The 16,862-nt window shown below is 42.3% G+C and overlaps 1 protein-coding gene across 1 annotated transcript in view; it reads left to right on the top strand.

The window, feature by feature from the left end:
- Positions 1–16,189, top strand: part of LPAR3 (lysophosphatidic acid receptor 3) — a 49,102-nt gene extending 32,913 nt beyond the window's left edge. The window contains exon 2 of the mRNA XM_047082740.1: positions 15,861–16,189. Coding sequence (XP_046938696.1) covers positions 15,861–16,189 — 329 coding nt within the window. The remainder of the gene's footprint in view (positions 1–15,860) is intronic.
- Positions 16,190–16,862: the final 673 nt, after the last annotated feature.

Consider the following 16,862-nt stretch of genomic DNA (forward strand, 5'->3'; position numbering starts at 1 on the left):
CATTCTAAGTGAAAACCCAGCAGAGAGAATATTTAATTTTCTCTTATGTCACCTCTGGTTACTGTCTGTGACATTCCAACTCTCCTTGCTTGCTTGCTTGCTTGAAAATTGAGCACCTACTAAGCATCCAGTCCCGATCAGGTGTCGGAAATCCAAGGTGACCGTGGCAGCATTTCTGCCCTTCAGGTGCTCTCAGTCTAGCTGGCCATGGAGGGACAAGCCATTCATGGTGTCTGATTTGACAATAAGCATGTGGAAAGTACCATGGAAACATGGAATGGGGAACATCTGACTCAGCCTGTGGGGAGTGTCTGGGGAAAGCTGTGAAGAGCAGGTGACAAATGAGCTGGACTTGAAAGAATAAGGAGGAGGTCAACAGGCAGTAAAGGTGACAGAGGCAAGAATATGAACAAAGCATAAGTGTCACTACTGATTGCTTCCTTCCTTCCCCCCTGTGGTCGGTCCTCTCTCTTAATTACCAAGAGGTTCAGATACTTAATACCTGGCAAGTCCAGTTACACTCAGAGGTTGCCTTTTGCACAGAATCAGAACATTAGAGACCTCCCAGCCACAAGAAGAGACAGCTTGACCAGGAACTTTTCTCCCTAGGAATTGCATAAGGTACTTCTGGACATCCCTGGCTCTGGCGACATTCTTTCTCCTGAGATGTTACCACCTTCAGTCAGATTTCAGTAAAGGTGTTGCAGGTCCAAGGACCATATTATCTCTTTAAGGTGACTTTGGTTTAGGGCTTAACTCCAAGAGCAAGTATTTTTCTCTCATTTCCAGATTCTTACAGGATACCTTAATGTCATCTGCTTGTACTTCTTACAGTGTCTGTCTTTCCTTTCAGTGTTATCTTTTTTTTTTTTTCTGTTTCCATTTGGCATTTACTAGTGACTTTGTTCCCTTTAAGTGATTTCCCAACATTTAAAAAAAACTATTTATTTTTTAATTTACATCCAAGTTAGTTAGCATATAGTGTAACAATGATTTCAGGAGTAGATTCCTTTAATGCCCCTTACCCATTTAGCCCATCCCCCCCCCACAACCCCTCCAGCAACCCTCTGTTTGTTCTCTGTATTTAAGAGTCTTTTGTGTTTTGTTCCCTTCCCTGTTTTTATATTCTTTTTGCTTCCCTTCCCTTGTGTGCATCTGTTCTGTGTCTTAAAGTCCTCATATGAGTGAAGTCATACGATATTTGTCTTTCTCTAATTTCGCTTAGCATAATACCCTCCGGTTCCATCCACATAGTTGCAAATGGCAAGATTTCATTCTTTTTGATTGCCGAGTAATACTCCATTGTATATATACACCACATCTTCCTTATCCATTCATCCATCGATGGACATTTGGGCTCTTTCCATACTTTAGCTATTGTTGATAGTGCTGCTATAAATATTAGGGTGCATGTGCCCCTTCGAAACAGCACACCTGTATCCCTTGGATAAATACCTAGTAGTGGAATTGCTGGGTCGGTCGTAGGGTAGTTCTATTTTTAGTTTTTTGAGGAACCTCCATACTGTTTTCCACAGTGGCTGCACCGGTTTGCATTCCATCCTTCCAGTGTTATCTTTTACACATATTCTATGTAGGTCCTCTTACTTTACTTTGCTGTATACATAAGCCACCCATTTCCTCGTATTCCTTCTATCAAACTTTGCAGATTTGCTCAATGCTGACTAGGAATATGTTTCCAAATATTTTTTTTTCTTTTTCTGATGGCACAGTTGACCCATTATAATAAGTTATTAGGTTGTACTTTACCAAATATTTTTTCTTGAATAGAAGCCTGACTGGTAATGGTTTTTCATAATTTCCTATAGGTCTATCCCATTCGGTATTACCAAATTACATTTCACATGACTCTACAGAGTCTATCAGAATTAAAGACTTTTCCTTTTCAACAGAAGGATCCCTAAGAAGCCATTCTCTTAATGGATGGTCATCAAATGTTTGGATTAGTGGATGAAAATTAAGACTTGGGTTTGTATAGAATCTGGCACTTTGCACATTTGCCCTGAGTATGAGAGTCACTTGGAGTATTTGGGTCTTTGGGCCCCACTCCAGACTTAGAATCAGAACCTCCATAAAGGAACTAGAAAGTGCTGTATACATGGAATGTGCCTGCAGATGAATTCAGTGAGCAAAGGCCCCACTTTCATGTTTACTTTCCAGTTGGGGTGATGGGCAGTTAGTAAATCCGTCAGTCAACCAGCCAACAAATAAAGATCATTGCAGAGAGTGATACAAGGAAACCAATATTTTAGGGAATGGCTGGACTGGGCACAACTTTATTTGTCACAAAGGAAGACCTCTCCAAAGGGCATACTTGGAGCTGAGAACTAAACAATGAGAAGGAGCTGGTGAAGTCAGGACCAGGGAAAGAGTTCGTGTCCATCTTGTTTACTTCTGTGTCCTGGGTAATTAGCACTAACATTGGCTCCTCTTGGGGCTCAATAAATTTTTGTTGGATGATACACACACACACATACACACATATATACACACACACATATATATGTATATGTTATATATATATACACACACACACACATGCTCTTGTGGGGAGGAGAAGTGACCATTTGGGACCTTTTGGCTCAGTGAGTATAGTACGTCCTCCTTTCTTTACCTGTTCCTCTTGCGATTAATGTAAAACTAGTGGAAAATGTTTTTTAATTAACACTGCAATAATAAACCTCACATTTTACAGAATTGACTTTTATTGGTTCTCCTTCAAGGTTTATGACATGGTTTTACCATTTCATGATTTTCTCAGACTCTTACTGTGCTTTTTTTCTATTTAGCAAACTATCTGAAGGTAACATGGAGTGAAACTCCTATTAAGAGATTTGTTAGGAGAGGCAGTCTTGACCTTCTTGTTTTTCAGCTACATAGGATCAGTCTGATGGCATTTCTTGCAGTAGAAATCTAGTGCATGTAGATATATTTGTACCCAAAATAGAAACAAAAATAGTTTTAGTGAGAGCTTTTTATAACAAAAGATATGCTCCTAGCGAAGAAATAAAGACGATAATGAAAGATATAGGGAAGAAGGTAAATAGCACTTGGCTCATGCTGCCTGGAGATTATCTTCGCTAGGGTATTTGAAAATACTGTATATTTTGTGGTCTTTTCTAAGTGCACACATGTTCATACACAATGCATGCTTAACTTCTTTTTAATCAGAATGAATTCCTACTATACCCAAAGTGTTTTGCTTTTTTTTTTTGTAAATTCAACAATACATTATGAACATCTTCTACATTGGTAGTATTATTTTCAGTACTGTTATTTATATCAATATTATTGTCAACTCTTTCAGTGTTTCAACAAGATTGTTTTTAATATATCAAAAATATTGTTTATGTTGAAAACAAGGTAATAATAGCTACACTGCCATAGGGTATCCTTAACATTTCTGTCACTTTAAAAACTCAGTCCATGGTGACCCTGTAGAGAACAGGGTCAACTTCAACTCTTGTGAAGACCGTCAGGCAGTATGCTCTTACAGTATCTTGTGCACACCCTGCTTGGTGATCAGTTACTCCTCTGTCTCCTTTGTCTTGCTATTCCCAGTGATTAGCATAGTGCTAGCATAGTGATTAGCATAGCGCATGACGCTTAAGTGCTCACCATACATTAATTGAATAAACATTGGTATCTGAGAGCATTCTGGGCGTCCCCACCTAGACACCAGTTTCTGCTGGAATCATGTAACATGCACCTTAGATTTACCATAAAATTCTCTCTCTCACTTGGCACCGTAGAGAGCATCCGTATTTGCTTTTCTGTTCAGTTACTTGGGACTACACATTGGCCATGACTGAAGGAAGCTCTGCCTGCAACTCAGACAATCAAATGTGAGGGCCAAAAGGAACCTTGCAGGTCATTCTAGTCCAATTCCATTAGTATACAGGTAAAGAAATTGGGAGCAGAGAAACATAACGACCTTTTAAGAAGCATACTCTAGGGTCTGGATTCGGATTGAGATCCCTTACTCCTTCATGTAGCGAGCTTTTGGTAAGTACTGTATATATGGTGCTTGGCTAAGCACTGGGTATCCCAAGTTGAATAAGACACAAAAGGGATCTTGAGGATCGGGCTAGCAGGGCAGCCAGATGCGAATAGGACCGAGCATCATAAATCGTGTGTGTGTGTGAGTACGCGTGCATGCGCGTGCACAACAGCGACTGAAGTGTTCTAGTTGTGTTTATGAATTGCCTTAGGAAGCACAGCAGGGGAAATAAGCAACACTGAGTAGTCAGAACTACCATTTTCTGGGGAGTTTCTGTGTTGGACACTCCATGCATGATCTCATGAAATTTTCACAAAAATCCTGTCAAATCAGTATCATTCCATAGCTCAGAAACTGGTAGGAGGCCCAGGAAGGTGAATGGATTCGCCCGTAGTCAACTCAGTGTCTGCTTAATCTCCAGCCTATCCACTTTTTACTATAACAGGATGGTTAAGTGGGTTTCCTCCCAAAGGCAAATTCCATCTGATTGCTAGAGGCAGCTTAGAGCTGTGCTGTGAAGGAAGGATTGGAGGCCATATGTGGATTCAGAAGCAGGTATTGAGGTGGATTAATGATGGCAGCCAGGGGCATACGAAGGAGGGTGACGGCTCTTGCGTCATGACGTTGTAAGTCCTAAGCTATAACATGCTGTTGCTCTTCCAGGTCCAACTTTCTCTAAGTCAAGTGCTGCTCCTACTAATTCCTGTTCCCTTCCTCTGAATTCAGAATGGTATTTTGTGCCATCTGGTATTTCATCCAGAATCTCATATTCTACGCAAGTCAACTTTTCTATGCAGTGTCCCATAGAAAATGTTCAACCCTCGTTTTGAAAATGTTCAACCCCATCAAAGATACTCCTTTAACGTCCTCTCAGAACCCCGCTCCGTGCTAATGACAGTCTGTGTGATAAAATATTCTATGCCTGTAGCTTAATAATGTTAACATTTTTAGGTAGGGTGCAACAGAGACCTTTCTAATCTGAAGGAATGACTCCAGCAAGAATTTCAGATCCTTGGGCAGACTAGTTGGGATCTCTCCATCTTTAAAATCATACCAAGCAAATAGCTGTCACTCTCTCAATACACACAGCTGACCTCACACCTTTTCTTAGATGCTAGAGAGTTCTTGATATGCTAGTGAGGTTCTGAGGTATTGTTAGTCCATACATATTATGCTTAAAGAGGAGTCTGGAGGTGGAGATGGTGTTTCTTACTTATTCAGTTTATGATTTCCAGCTGTGGCCCAGAGTTAAACACTAGAATTAGGTCTAGGCTGTGGTTCTAGCTGCTATGTCTCTCCTTTAAATTTTATCTCGTAACCCCTGGGCACTGAGATTTTCAGTTTTCCAAAGCTGGCCACAAATTTAAAACAAGTGTCTAAAACCAGTTGTTAGAGTCAAAAGGCCAAGCAGAAGTGACAATAGTGTTAAATGAATCATTTGTGGAATGCTTAACTGCTAATCTTCTATTTGAAGTGTCTTAGCGTTTTCTTGCTTTCTGTAGTAAAAATAGGTTTACTGAAAGTATATATTTTCATTCCTTTCACATATGTGACAATCTATTTTCTGAATTATTGGATTTCTGAAACACTGTGGCTAAACGGATATGAATTTAGAGTCAAACCACATCTGGTAGTGTTAGTTTGAAATCATTGAACAAATTACCTGATGCCACAAGAGCATTCCCACTTAAATACTCTGTTAATGTGTGACTTGAACATTATAACACTTCTGACCAAGAATAGCTTTTTACCTTAAAGTTTTTACTTTTAAAATTTCTTTTCAAATAAGAGGAGGGCCTCCCTTGGATGAAGTTCGCAACCTGACTTTTATGTAGAGTTGTAATTTTCTATTTTAGTAAATCAGACAGCCCTGTGGCTTACTAGGTTAGCATTATTGCCTGTGCCCTGCCACTTTTTCCTGGACTGAAAACAAAGAATAACAGACTGAACATATTTAAAATACATCCTCCTGTGTGATGAAATGAGTAGTCCATGTGCCAAAGTGCAACAATTCGGTGTGAGTGATTGCTTTAATTGGTATAGATGTTTTATTTGTGTGCCGCTCACATGTCAGGATTTTTTTTTAATTGCATGTGTGATTTTTTTTTTAATTTTTAATGTTTGTTTATTTTTGAGAAAGAGAGGGAGAGAGAGAGAGACAGAGCACCAGTGGGGGAGGGGCAGAGAGAGAGAGGGAGACACAGAATCCAAAGCAGGCTCCAGGCTCTGAGTTGTCAGCACAGAGCCCGATGAGGGGCACAAACTCACAAACCATGAGATCATGACCTGAGCCAAAGTCAGATGCTTAACCGACTGAGCCACCCAGGCGCCCCTGCACGTGTGAATTTTTAAACAGAGGAAAATACGGCTATAAGCGTGACTAGCGGAATAGAAAAAACTATGAGTCCTGAAGAACAGGTTTCATGCAACTTGAAGTCTTTGTCTTCTGCACATCCTGTCACGAAAACCCCAAGAATGTTGAACTATCTTAAATATAGTCCCGTGAGGGACCCTTCTTCTTAGATGGACTGGTGTTCTTCCTTCCGATGTCCTGTGTAATGTGGGGGTGAAGTATTAACCGGAAGGTTTTTGAGGTATTTTGAAAACTTCCAAAGAAGAGAGGAGGGCTGTTATAGACTGTCTAACATGATATTAATTAGGGACTTGGGAAGATCTTTTATTTCACTTGTCACCAATATTTTCATTTGTAATTCTATCTTCCTAAGTGTTAGACATTCCTTAATTTGATATTTCTGATTACCTTAAATTGCAGTCATTAAATATCATTTCAGCACTGTAATTGCATATTCTAGTATATGATTCACTGTACTTTAAAAATTAACATTGAACTCATGATACTGGTTTTTGAGTATGGCACTGAAACTAGTTTATTTAATTACCAGAGGAAAGCTCATTTATAGTCTAATTGGACAATTAGCGAGTCTCTTAAACAGGTACTGAAGGAACATAGTGCCTCATTAAAATAAAACCTAATTGCTTCTTGTCAACGTAACTGACCTGTCACTCGGTAATAGAAGGAAATTAGATTTGTTATGCAAATGTAATCATCATGAAAATGTTCACTCTTAGTAGCTGGCACATGGTAGGTGATTGCTTAGTAAATATTTATTAATGGAAGGACATATGGCCAAAGTTGCCACCGACTGCTGGTGACTCCCAAGTCAACATTTCAATTTGGAGCTCTCAAGCTGCCGACTGCCTTCTACACGTCTCTGGCTGGAGGAGCCACGGGTAGTCCACACACCAGATGCATATAAAACCGGACCCTGTCTCCTTCTAAACCTGTCCCTCTGCTGCCCCCTCTGACTGGTTATCAGAGCCACATATGACCCAGTCACCCAGATTCTTTCCTCTCCCTCTGTTCTCACATCCAGTCCTCCTTACCGTCTGCTTATAACCATCTGCTTCTGTCCATCTCCGCCAGCACTGCTCTTCCCATCCTTACCATTCTCGCCTGAATTGTAGCCAGTCTTCGGGGGAGTCTCCCGGCCAGAACAGTGGGTCTCATGCTTGTTACAGTAAAGCATTCCCCAGGGAGCCGGCTCAACCTGAAGATGCCCAGATCTTACTTTCATCAGTTTCTCACTTGGTAGGTCTGGGGAGGGCCCAGAAATCTGAACTTTGAAGAGCCCCCACCCCTGCCAGGTGGTTCTGATGCCGACTTTGAGCTCCACTTGTCCATCCCCAGCACTGAAAGCTTCACTCTAAAATTTAAGACGTATCCATGCCCCTGATCAAAAACCTTAAAGGAACTACCATTCTGCAGCAGTCGTTTTCAAACAGCAGTCAGTGGGACTCCCAGGGGTGCCTCAGTGTGTGTACATGTGTGGAGTGGGGGTCGTAGTGTGAAGAGGTGCATGGGTTCTGCTGTGAAGGGCTTTACTCAACTCCTTCTCACCCCCTGCTGCCCATCTCTGTCTTGAGTCAGAGGAGTTTGGATTTTGAACTTTGACAAGAGGTTTCCTTTGGGAAGTCTGACTTGAAAAAAACCACTGATCTATAGAAGTGGGTTTTCCTTTTTTTTTTTTTTTTTTTTAAATCAGGACCCACAATAAGAAATAGTGTGCATTCTATATTATGGCCCAGTTCACACACACATTTTTGTGTGTAACTGAAACAAGTTTCATGAAACATACCCTTACTATACTTGCTGCACTCTGATGTTTTCTGTTCTGTGCCATTTCATCTTTTAGAAAATTGCTGGTTACAGCCCACTAAGTTGATTTCACAGCTCGCTAATGAGTTGCAATGGAGTCTGAAAAACCTCTGATCTAAGCTTTCTCAATGGGATTCCTTTATGAACCACAGAAAGTAGAGATATTTCTAATCTTCCCAAGGATGATATATGACTCATACCATTCTAGACACTTGGGAGAGAAATTAGTTCATTACTACAATGGACACCTGAGGGCAAAGGCTTATGGGGTCTGATCTTTACAATAAATCCCAACTCCTGAGTGTTTCCCACAGGGCCCTTGCTCAGAAGTGCCTGGTGTGTGTATATGTATTGGGGTGGGGGGTGTGGTATGAAGATGACAGTGAATCGGCAACATGGGTCTGGCCTGTGTCATCTGTCAGACTTTACCCATACTTCCTCAGTCACAGCTCTGGGTTAAAACCATTCTGAACTATTTGGAGCTCTCCCAATGCATCATGCTGTTCTCACCTCTACACTGCTGGTCTTGACCTTCAACACCCAGCTCAACTGGCTGCCACTTCGCCTGAGACTTTCCGTGACAACAGTCAAAATCATCACACATAGCATCCAGGTTCCCTGCCTGTCAGCCTGTGAAGGGCAGGACTGTACAACCATTCACAACAGCAGATGTTAACAGCTCGTGCAGTACCTGGCCCTGGGAGGGCTCTTACTAAATTTCAGTCACCTTCAACTGACTCCTCTCTGCTGAGTGTGGGGCTTCATACTTAGTCCTGAGAATACAGACTGTGATGAGGCAGATCCATATGCTTAGGGAGCTTACAACAGGCCTGAGAAAGAGGGCATGTGTATTAAAAACTACCTCCAGGGGCGCCTGGGTGGCTCAGTCGGTTAAGCGGCCGGACTTTGGCTAAGGTCATGATCTCGTGGTCCGTGGGTTCAAGCCTGGCGTCGGGCTCTGTGCTGACAGCTCAGAGCCTGGAGCCTGTTTCGGATTCTGTGTCTCCCTCTCTCTGACCCTCCCCCATTCATGCTCTGTGTCTCTCTGTCTCAAAAATAAATAAACGTTAAAAAAAAAAATTAAAAAAAAAAAAAAAAAACTACCTCCAGGATAGCCCAGTGCCCAGGGGTTTGCACGAGGGAGTTCGCCCCGGGTTCAAATTATGACTCTTGTATTTGTTGGCTTCTGGACCCAGGACAAATTCTTGAGCCACTCTGAACTTCAAATCACCATATGTAAGCTTGGGATAACGGTAAGAGTGGCAACCTCACAGGGCTGTGAGTGTTAAATGACCGGTGTGTGTAAAGCCTTGAGCACACTGCCTGGCCCAGAGCTCTCGGGAAATGTTAGAGTGAATGAGGCAGGCAGCGAGCTCGGTGCCACGTGGATGTTGTCGGTGAAAGTGCCACGGGAGCTGAGAAGGAAGGATCACTGCGGGCTGGATGAAGGCGGAGGTCCATGGAGGAGGCAGAAATTGAGCTAAGCTTAGAAAGAAAAGTAGATCGTGGATTAGGAGGCAGGAAGGCATTCCCGGCAGGGCGAACCAGAGGGCCCATAGAGGCCAGAGGAGGACTGTGCACGCCTTGCCTGCAATCCAGCTTTGCTGCTAGTGTTTGTACGTTTATTTACGTATAGGATGTGCTCAAACATTTTTCCAAGTGGAAGCTGAAGATATTCATGTGTAGAGGTGCTTATTTGCTTATTTTAAAGAAATCTGACCCCCCCCCCCTCTTTTCAGTTACTTTTTGCTATGTATCTGTGGAGTCTACAGTTTTGCTCACAGGGTCGGCTTGATTAAACTCTTTGAGTCAGCATAGAGAAATGGTTTGCAAAACCGGCTGTGCACAATTACCCCCCAGGGAACTTTTGAGTCCTACAGATTTCCACATCCCACCCCTGACGTTCTGACTGTTGGGTCTGATGTGGGACCAGGGAATCTGCATTATCAAAAACCTGCCCTGGTAATTTGGATGACCAGTCGGGTGTGGGAACAGTTAGCTCAAAGTATTCATCTCCATAGTTTTTAGCCATACTGTCTGATCATTGTGTCCAGGAAACAAACAAGTCAAATTTGTTTGAATTTTATGAGAGGTTGAAATTCCTAGTCTCGTAGAATGTGGCAATTTTCTACTTGGAAAAGAGTTCAAAAGCCACTTAACCATCTCTCTCAATTAGGAAAAATCCCTTCCCTTTGTACATCTCAGGATGGTCTAGGCAAAGGAGGTAGTCAGCTGAGGGAAGGCTCTCTGCTCACTGAAGAACCGGTTCCCCTGCTAAATAGCTTCATTACTTAGAAAAAACTATTACATCCAAATTTTGCCCCTTTGTACTTTTCCCTCTGTTTCAGGGTGACCTTTTGCCATGGCGCAGGATAAGTCTGCACTTTCTTTTCTTTTTAAATGTTTTATTTACTTTTGAGAGAGAGAGAGACAGAGTGCAAGCTGGGGAGGGGTAGAGAGAGAGAGGGAGACACAGAATCTGAAGCAGACTCCAGGCTCTGAGCTGTTAGCCCAGAGCCCAACGCGGGGCTCGAACCCACAAACCGCGAGATTGTGACCTGAGCCAAAGTCGGACGCTTAACCGACTGAGCCACCCAGGCGCCCCTGCACTTTCTTTTTCTACATGATGGTCTTTCAGGCTTTTGAGGCGGTTAGCACATCATGTCTTTCCTAAGCCTTTTCTTCTCCAGGGGGAACATACTTGATTTTCTTTCCACTGGTTCCCAAATAGGCACCTTGGATCCATTTCTATTTGTTAATGCCTGATTTAAAAAAAAAAAAAAAAGTGTTTAGGACTTGTCCTGACCTCTCTTTGAAAACTCTTATTCCCAGCTGGCATGGTCTGAGCATTGAGTTTAAATACTCAAAAAACATTTGCGTTAGCTTTTTCTTCCAAAACTTTTTGGAATTTGATAGGGGACTGACTGATCTATATTTCCCAGGGTCCATCATCTGTCCCCTTTTTAAGGAATAGGCCAGTTGCCCATCTGTTTGTTTTTGACATCTCCTTCATTCTGTAGGAATTCTCCAAGATGACAGATTCCCAAGGCCAAAACCATTCCCAACATGTTCTTCTCCTTTTAAATTGTTTTGGGGGCCTCATAACTAGCTGTCGACCTACATTAACCGCCTCCCCCGCCAAAGAACGAACTGCTAGGTAAACCGTGCATCTACCCTGAGATGTGTTTGGTGGGAGAACTTGGCTGCCGAGTGGAGGAGTCAGGAAGCGGCGTATTTCCCAGGCTTCTTGCCCTGTGTGCAGCCATCACCTCAGACGGCATGCCGAAGCACGGGTTCTCTGGCAGCTCAGGGTGTTTCGGCTGCTCCGTCAAAGAAGGCTTGCGTTCTGTTGTTCTTGGAAACAGTATAAAGAAAAGGTCAGCAGATTTTTGTTTCTTCTTACTCCTGCGGCCAGCCTATATTTTTGTTGGAATTCTTTCTCCCTTCTTTCCTCCCGTCCCTTCCTCCATTCCTTCTTTCTTCCCTCCCTCCCTTCTTCCCTACTTTCCTTCCTCCCTTCTTCCCTCTCTCCCTTCCTTCCATCCTTTCCTCCATCCTCCCTTCCTTCCTTTCTCCCTCCCTCTTTTCCTCTCTGCCTTCCTTCCTTCCTCCCTCCCTTCCTCCCTGCCTGCCTGCCTGCCCGCCCGCCAGGAAATCTTTATGCTAGCAAATCAAAGAATGACTTAATCACGACATATGCAGCTTCACAGTCAGACATGACATACCATAAATGGAGCTTCACAGGCTAAAACTACCCTTCTGCCTTCCCCATCACTCTAGTAATAAGATTCTGTGTCCATTGCTGAACAGCCTAGCATGTGGACAAGAGCACAGGCTCTGGTACCAGGATGCCTGGGTTTAAATCCTGGCTCTTCCATTTATGAGCAGTGTGGCTTTGAACATTTTACCTTGCTTCTCTATGCTCCAGTTTCCTTACGTTTAAAATGAGAGTAGCATTGGTATTTTTAGATAGTGTTAATAATACTAATAGGGTTGTCATGAAGAGTAAATGGTTAATTCATATAAAATTCTTATAATCATTGCTCAATGATAGGTTTGGCAAGTGTTGATTGAATGAATTATTTTATGCAATTCAATACAAAGGGAGAATATGTATGAATCACTGCATTATGACAAACAAGGCATCACTTTGGAGATTTATTTAAAGTCTTTAGGTCCCCAGAGTTTCATGCTGGGGGAAAAAAACAAAAAACTTTTGTGATTTAAAAAAAAAATCCCATTTTAAAAACTGTTTTCAAGGGTATCTGGGTGGCTTAGTGGTAAACGTCCTACTTCAGCTAGTTTCATGATCTCACGGCTGGTAGGTTCGAACCCCACATCAGGCTCTGTGCTGTGACAGCTCAGAGCCTGGAGCCTGTTTCTAATTTCGTGTCTCCCTCTCTCTGCCCCTCTTGTGCTCATTCTCTCTCTCTCTGTCTCTCTCTCAAAAATAAATAAACATTAGGGAAAAAATGTAAAAAATAAAACAGTTTTTAGGAAAAGATGTTGGCAATTTACTTTTATCCTTTTTTGTCATGTGTATGTGTTTGTGTGAAATATATCATTCAGACAAAATTATATAAGATATATCTACAGTACAAAGAATAACACTTAAAAGAAAAAAAACAAAAAACTTAAAGAATACCTGTGTACTTGCCACCCAGTGTAATAGAACGTTACCAATATCTTTAGCGTGGCCTATGTGTCCTACCCCAGTGACCCTCTCTCCTATAGAAATAACCGTATCCTAAATTTCATGTTAATCGTCTTGCTTTCCCTTTTGGTTTTACCACATATGGATGTAATATTCGACATCAAATTGTTTAGGTTCGCCTGTTTTTAAAAAAAAAAACAATACCACAATTAACATTGAATTTGATTATCAGTGTTTTAGATTCATTTCCAGTATCTTCTTTTATTCTTTATTTGTCCTACTTTGCTATGTTTGACCGTATCCACTCCCCACCCCCCTTTTTTTTATTGAGATCTTTTTTTTTTTTTTTTTTTTTCCCTTTCCTTTGGTTCCATTCTTCGCCTTCCATTGGTTTGGAAGTTATATACTCTATTAAATTTTGACATGCATATTTAACAAAGCATAAAGTTAATCAATATTTTTCCCTCTTTCCCATTAACACAAGGACCTTGGAACCCTCCTACCGGGATTTCTTTGGAATCATGCAGTTTCACACAGAAAGGAGTCTTCACCTCAAAATTGGCAGCTACAGCTTTTGATGTCTGGTTTTTTTAGTTCTTGTCTCTTGACAACATAGTAATGCTCTCTTGGGAATAGCAGAGAACAAAAAATGTTACCATTATGGGAAATAGAGACCGTTGGAGCTGGATGGGGCCTTAAAGATTATCTACACTAACATTTTTCAAACTTTCTGACAAAGCCCAACAGTCAGAAATAATATAGTTTACTTCATAAGCAATACACACATAAAACATAGTATGTAAAACTGAAACATTGCATGAAACAGAACTTCCCTTGGTCTGTACATACACTCTGAGCTGTTCCATTCCATTCTTTCATTTAAAAATCCCCAAACTTGTCCAAATCCATTAAATTGATTGCATGCCCACGAAGATGTCCTGGCCCTAAATTTGAAAAACCCAAAACTTGCCTACAGTCCTCAATTTATGGCTTAGGAAGCCGAACCCCAGCCAGATGACATGGGTCTCCCAGAGTCGTACAGTAAGTGAATGTTAGGAGCCAGTCTCTGATCTCTTATCTCCAAGGTCTTTATTCACATATGTCAGCCAGACCAAAAATGATACAGGAGGGAATGAAAAGGGAAGCCTTGGTGAGCTGGAATTAGGAAATGGGGACTTAAACCCTCCTGATAACTCCTAAACATCTAATTTGGCAGATGTCTTTGACAAAGCATCTGATGATAATCACTACTTGGCGAACCCAACTCCATGTTGGGAACCACTTTCCATTACTTCTTACCCCTCACAACCACCCACACAGTCAGGAGTGTTATCCTTCTTTTGTACACGATGGAATGGCCCAGAGAAGCACAGTGATTTGCCTCATTCATGGAGTTCATAAAGTGAGGAGCTGGGCCCACCTTTCTGACCCCAAAGTTCATGGCATTTCACAGCCTCACCCAGCCTTTTTACAACTCTTGACTTGCCTATTGTATCTCTCAGAATGAAGATAAAGTGACAAGAGGGATACAGTCTAGGACTAATTCTAACCAGTAGGAATAACTAGTTGGTGATATGATTACAGACTTGCTTGTTTATTCTGTCTCCTCAGTAGCACTTTAACTCCCGGATGCATAGTCCTTGCCTCATTCAGTGCCTAGTACAGTTCCTGGCACATTGTTAGCTCACAATGAATGTTTATCGAATGGATAAGCAAGAACATTTAGAAATGATAAGGACTTCGGGGAAAAGAAACCATATGGAGAATAACTGCCAAGGTTCAAAATTAGATGTTTGATGGTGACCTACTTACTTACAAGCTGTCTGATGGTGAGCTGGTTACTTCTCTTGTGCCTCAGTTTCCTGGGGATGATAATAGTGTCTACCTCACAGTGTGGTTCTGTGAATTAATAGAGGAAAAGCATTTACACCAGCGCCTCACTCATAGTAAGCATTGTATAAATGTGAGCTGTCACTGTTATCTGAGGTTATGGCAGCTAAGGGAATTTTGAACCTATGTCTCATATTTTAGGAAAAACATGTCAGAAAGCTTAGTGGTAAGCTAAGTATGATCAGATATCTGGCGACTCAGAAGAGATTACCCTTCGTGTGCACTTGGTGCTAAAATTGTGCTAAATAAATTGGCTACAAGCACATTTCTATGTCATCATGAAACAGATTTCTTTCTGACAACAACAAGAACAAAAACCTAATCCAGAGCAGAGTATTAAGTAGATGGCCTATGAATATATCAAAAAGCAGACAGTGCTTTCTAACTGTCAACATAGTTTTATAAAGAATACAATTTGTGAACAGGTGACTTAAGAGACCAGGAGAATGCCACAGATGCAGTGTGTCTTATTGTCAGGAAAACATCCAGAACATCTGATTTAAATTCCTAATGTTTATTTATTTTTGAGAGAGCACATGAGTGGGGGAGAAGCAGATTGAGGGGTAGACGCAGAATCCGAAGCAGGCTCCAGGCTCTGAGCTGTCAGCGTAGAGCCCGACGCAGGGCTCGAACTCACGAACCATGAAATCATGACCTGAGCCGAAGTCGGATACTTCTCCTACTGAGCCACCCAGGCGCCCCAGAACATCTGATCTAGCGAACAGCAGAGGTGTGAGGCCTCCCCACACAGACTCCTGGAATTTGGCCTTGTTTTGTCCTCTGCAAAGTGTGTGTCATGACTCAGCAGCCTTCTAGTGTGGTTCAGAGAACTGACGGAGAGAAGGTACGAGTGGTGCTTAGCAGGAGGGAGGTAAATGTGAGCCCCTAATTAGGAGCCCCGGGTAAGCCGATAAGGAGTTGAAAGAGAACATGGTTAATAGGCAAGGACGTGCCCAGCTGTTTGCCTCTAACGAGCCCAGGTCTCAAGTGCTCAGAGGAAGGGTGGAAGTTTGCTTTGCAGTTGTCAAAACAAATCCTTAAGGTCCCTTGATGCCGCTGACTGAAGGCCGGGTGAGAAGAAATCTAAATAAGCAGCCTGGCTTCCTTTTCTGTCACTGCAGGGGCCTTCGTCGTGTGCTGGACCCCGGGCCTGGTGGTTCTGCTGCTGGATGGCCTGAACTGCACGCAGTGTGGCGTGCAGCACGTGAAAAGGTGGTTCCTGCTGCTGGCGCTGCTCAACTCGGTCATGAACCCCATCATCTACTCCTACAAAGACGAGGACATGTACAGCACCATGAAGAAGATGATCTGCTGCTTCTCTCAGGAGAAGAACCCGGAGAGACGCCCCTCCCGCATCCCCTCCACCATCCTCAGCAGGAGCGACACGAGCAGCCAGTATAAGGAAGACAGTATCAGTCAAGGCACGGTCTGCAACAAGAGCAGTTCCTAAGCTGTGGGTGTCCCTGTGCCCACCCAGGCCTCCTCTGGGAGAGGAGCTGTTAAGAATGGCTGCCTGCCTCTGACAATACCCACCTACGGTGTTATTTGAGGTCTAAATTAATCACTGGCAGATTTTTAAAAAATCACTTTACATAGTTTAAAAGCATGAGCAGTAAAGAGGGGACACAGCGCGTTTAGAGCAAATGCACAAAAGAGGGAAGACAGCACAGCAGATTCCTGAGTGATGTCCTGTGAACCACTCAGAGGACCATTCTGGGCCCTGCCGCCATCTTGTAGCCATTCTCTTTGTGCTTTAAAAGGATGTTGTTAAAGGGCTTAGACCAAGATAAATAACGATGTTACTTGAGCCACTTGCTATAGCTGCTTGGAAAGCCTGTGTAGTTCTTTCTGCATGCATTTAAAATTTTTTAAATGCTTCAGCTATATTTGTTTCCTCAAAGAAACCGTGGCCAGTAGCTAGGTGTTCAATAGGAATCTTAGAAAAACAAATCAGTAAGGGCTCCAGATTAGACTTGATTTTTAAATGAAAGAACATTCTGAGGAAGAAGATTTACTTAGAAACAGAAAAAAAAAAGGTAAATGTTAGAAACTTCTCTTAGAGCAGAAAAAAAGGCCTTGATTTGATCGCCGAAGTATGCATGGGTGTGTATACACATCTGTGT

The sequence above is a fragment of the Lynx rufus genome, unplaced genomic scaffold (genome assembly GCF_022079265.1).
Source record: "Lynx rufus isolate CCGP_SWC_20201006 ecotype Redwood Valley unplaced genomic scaffold, mLynRuf1.p SCAF_2, whole genome shotgun sequence".
NCBI classification, from domain to species: Eukaryota; Metazoa; Chordata; class Mammalia; order Carnivora; family Felidae; genus Lynx; species Lynx rufus.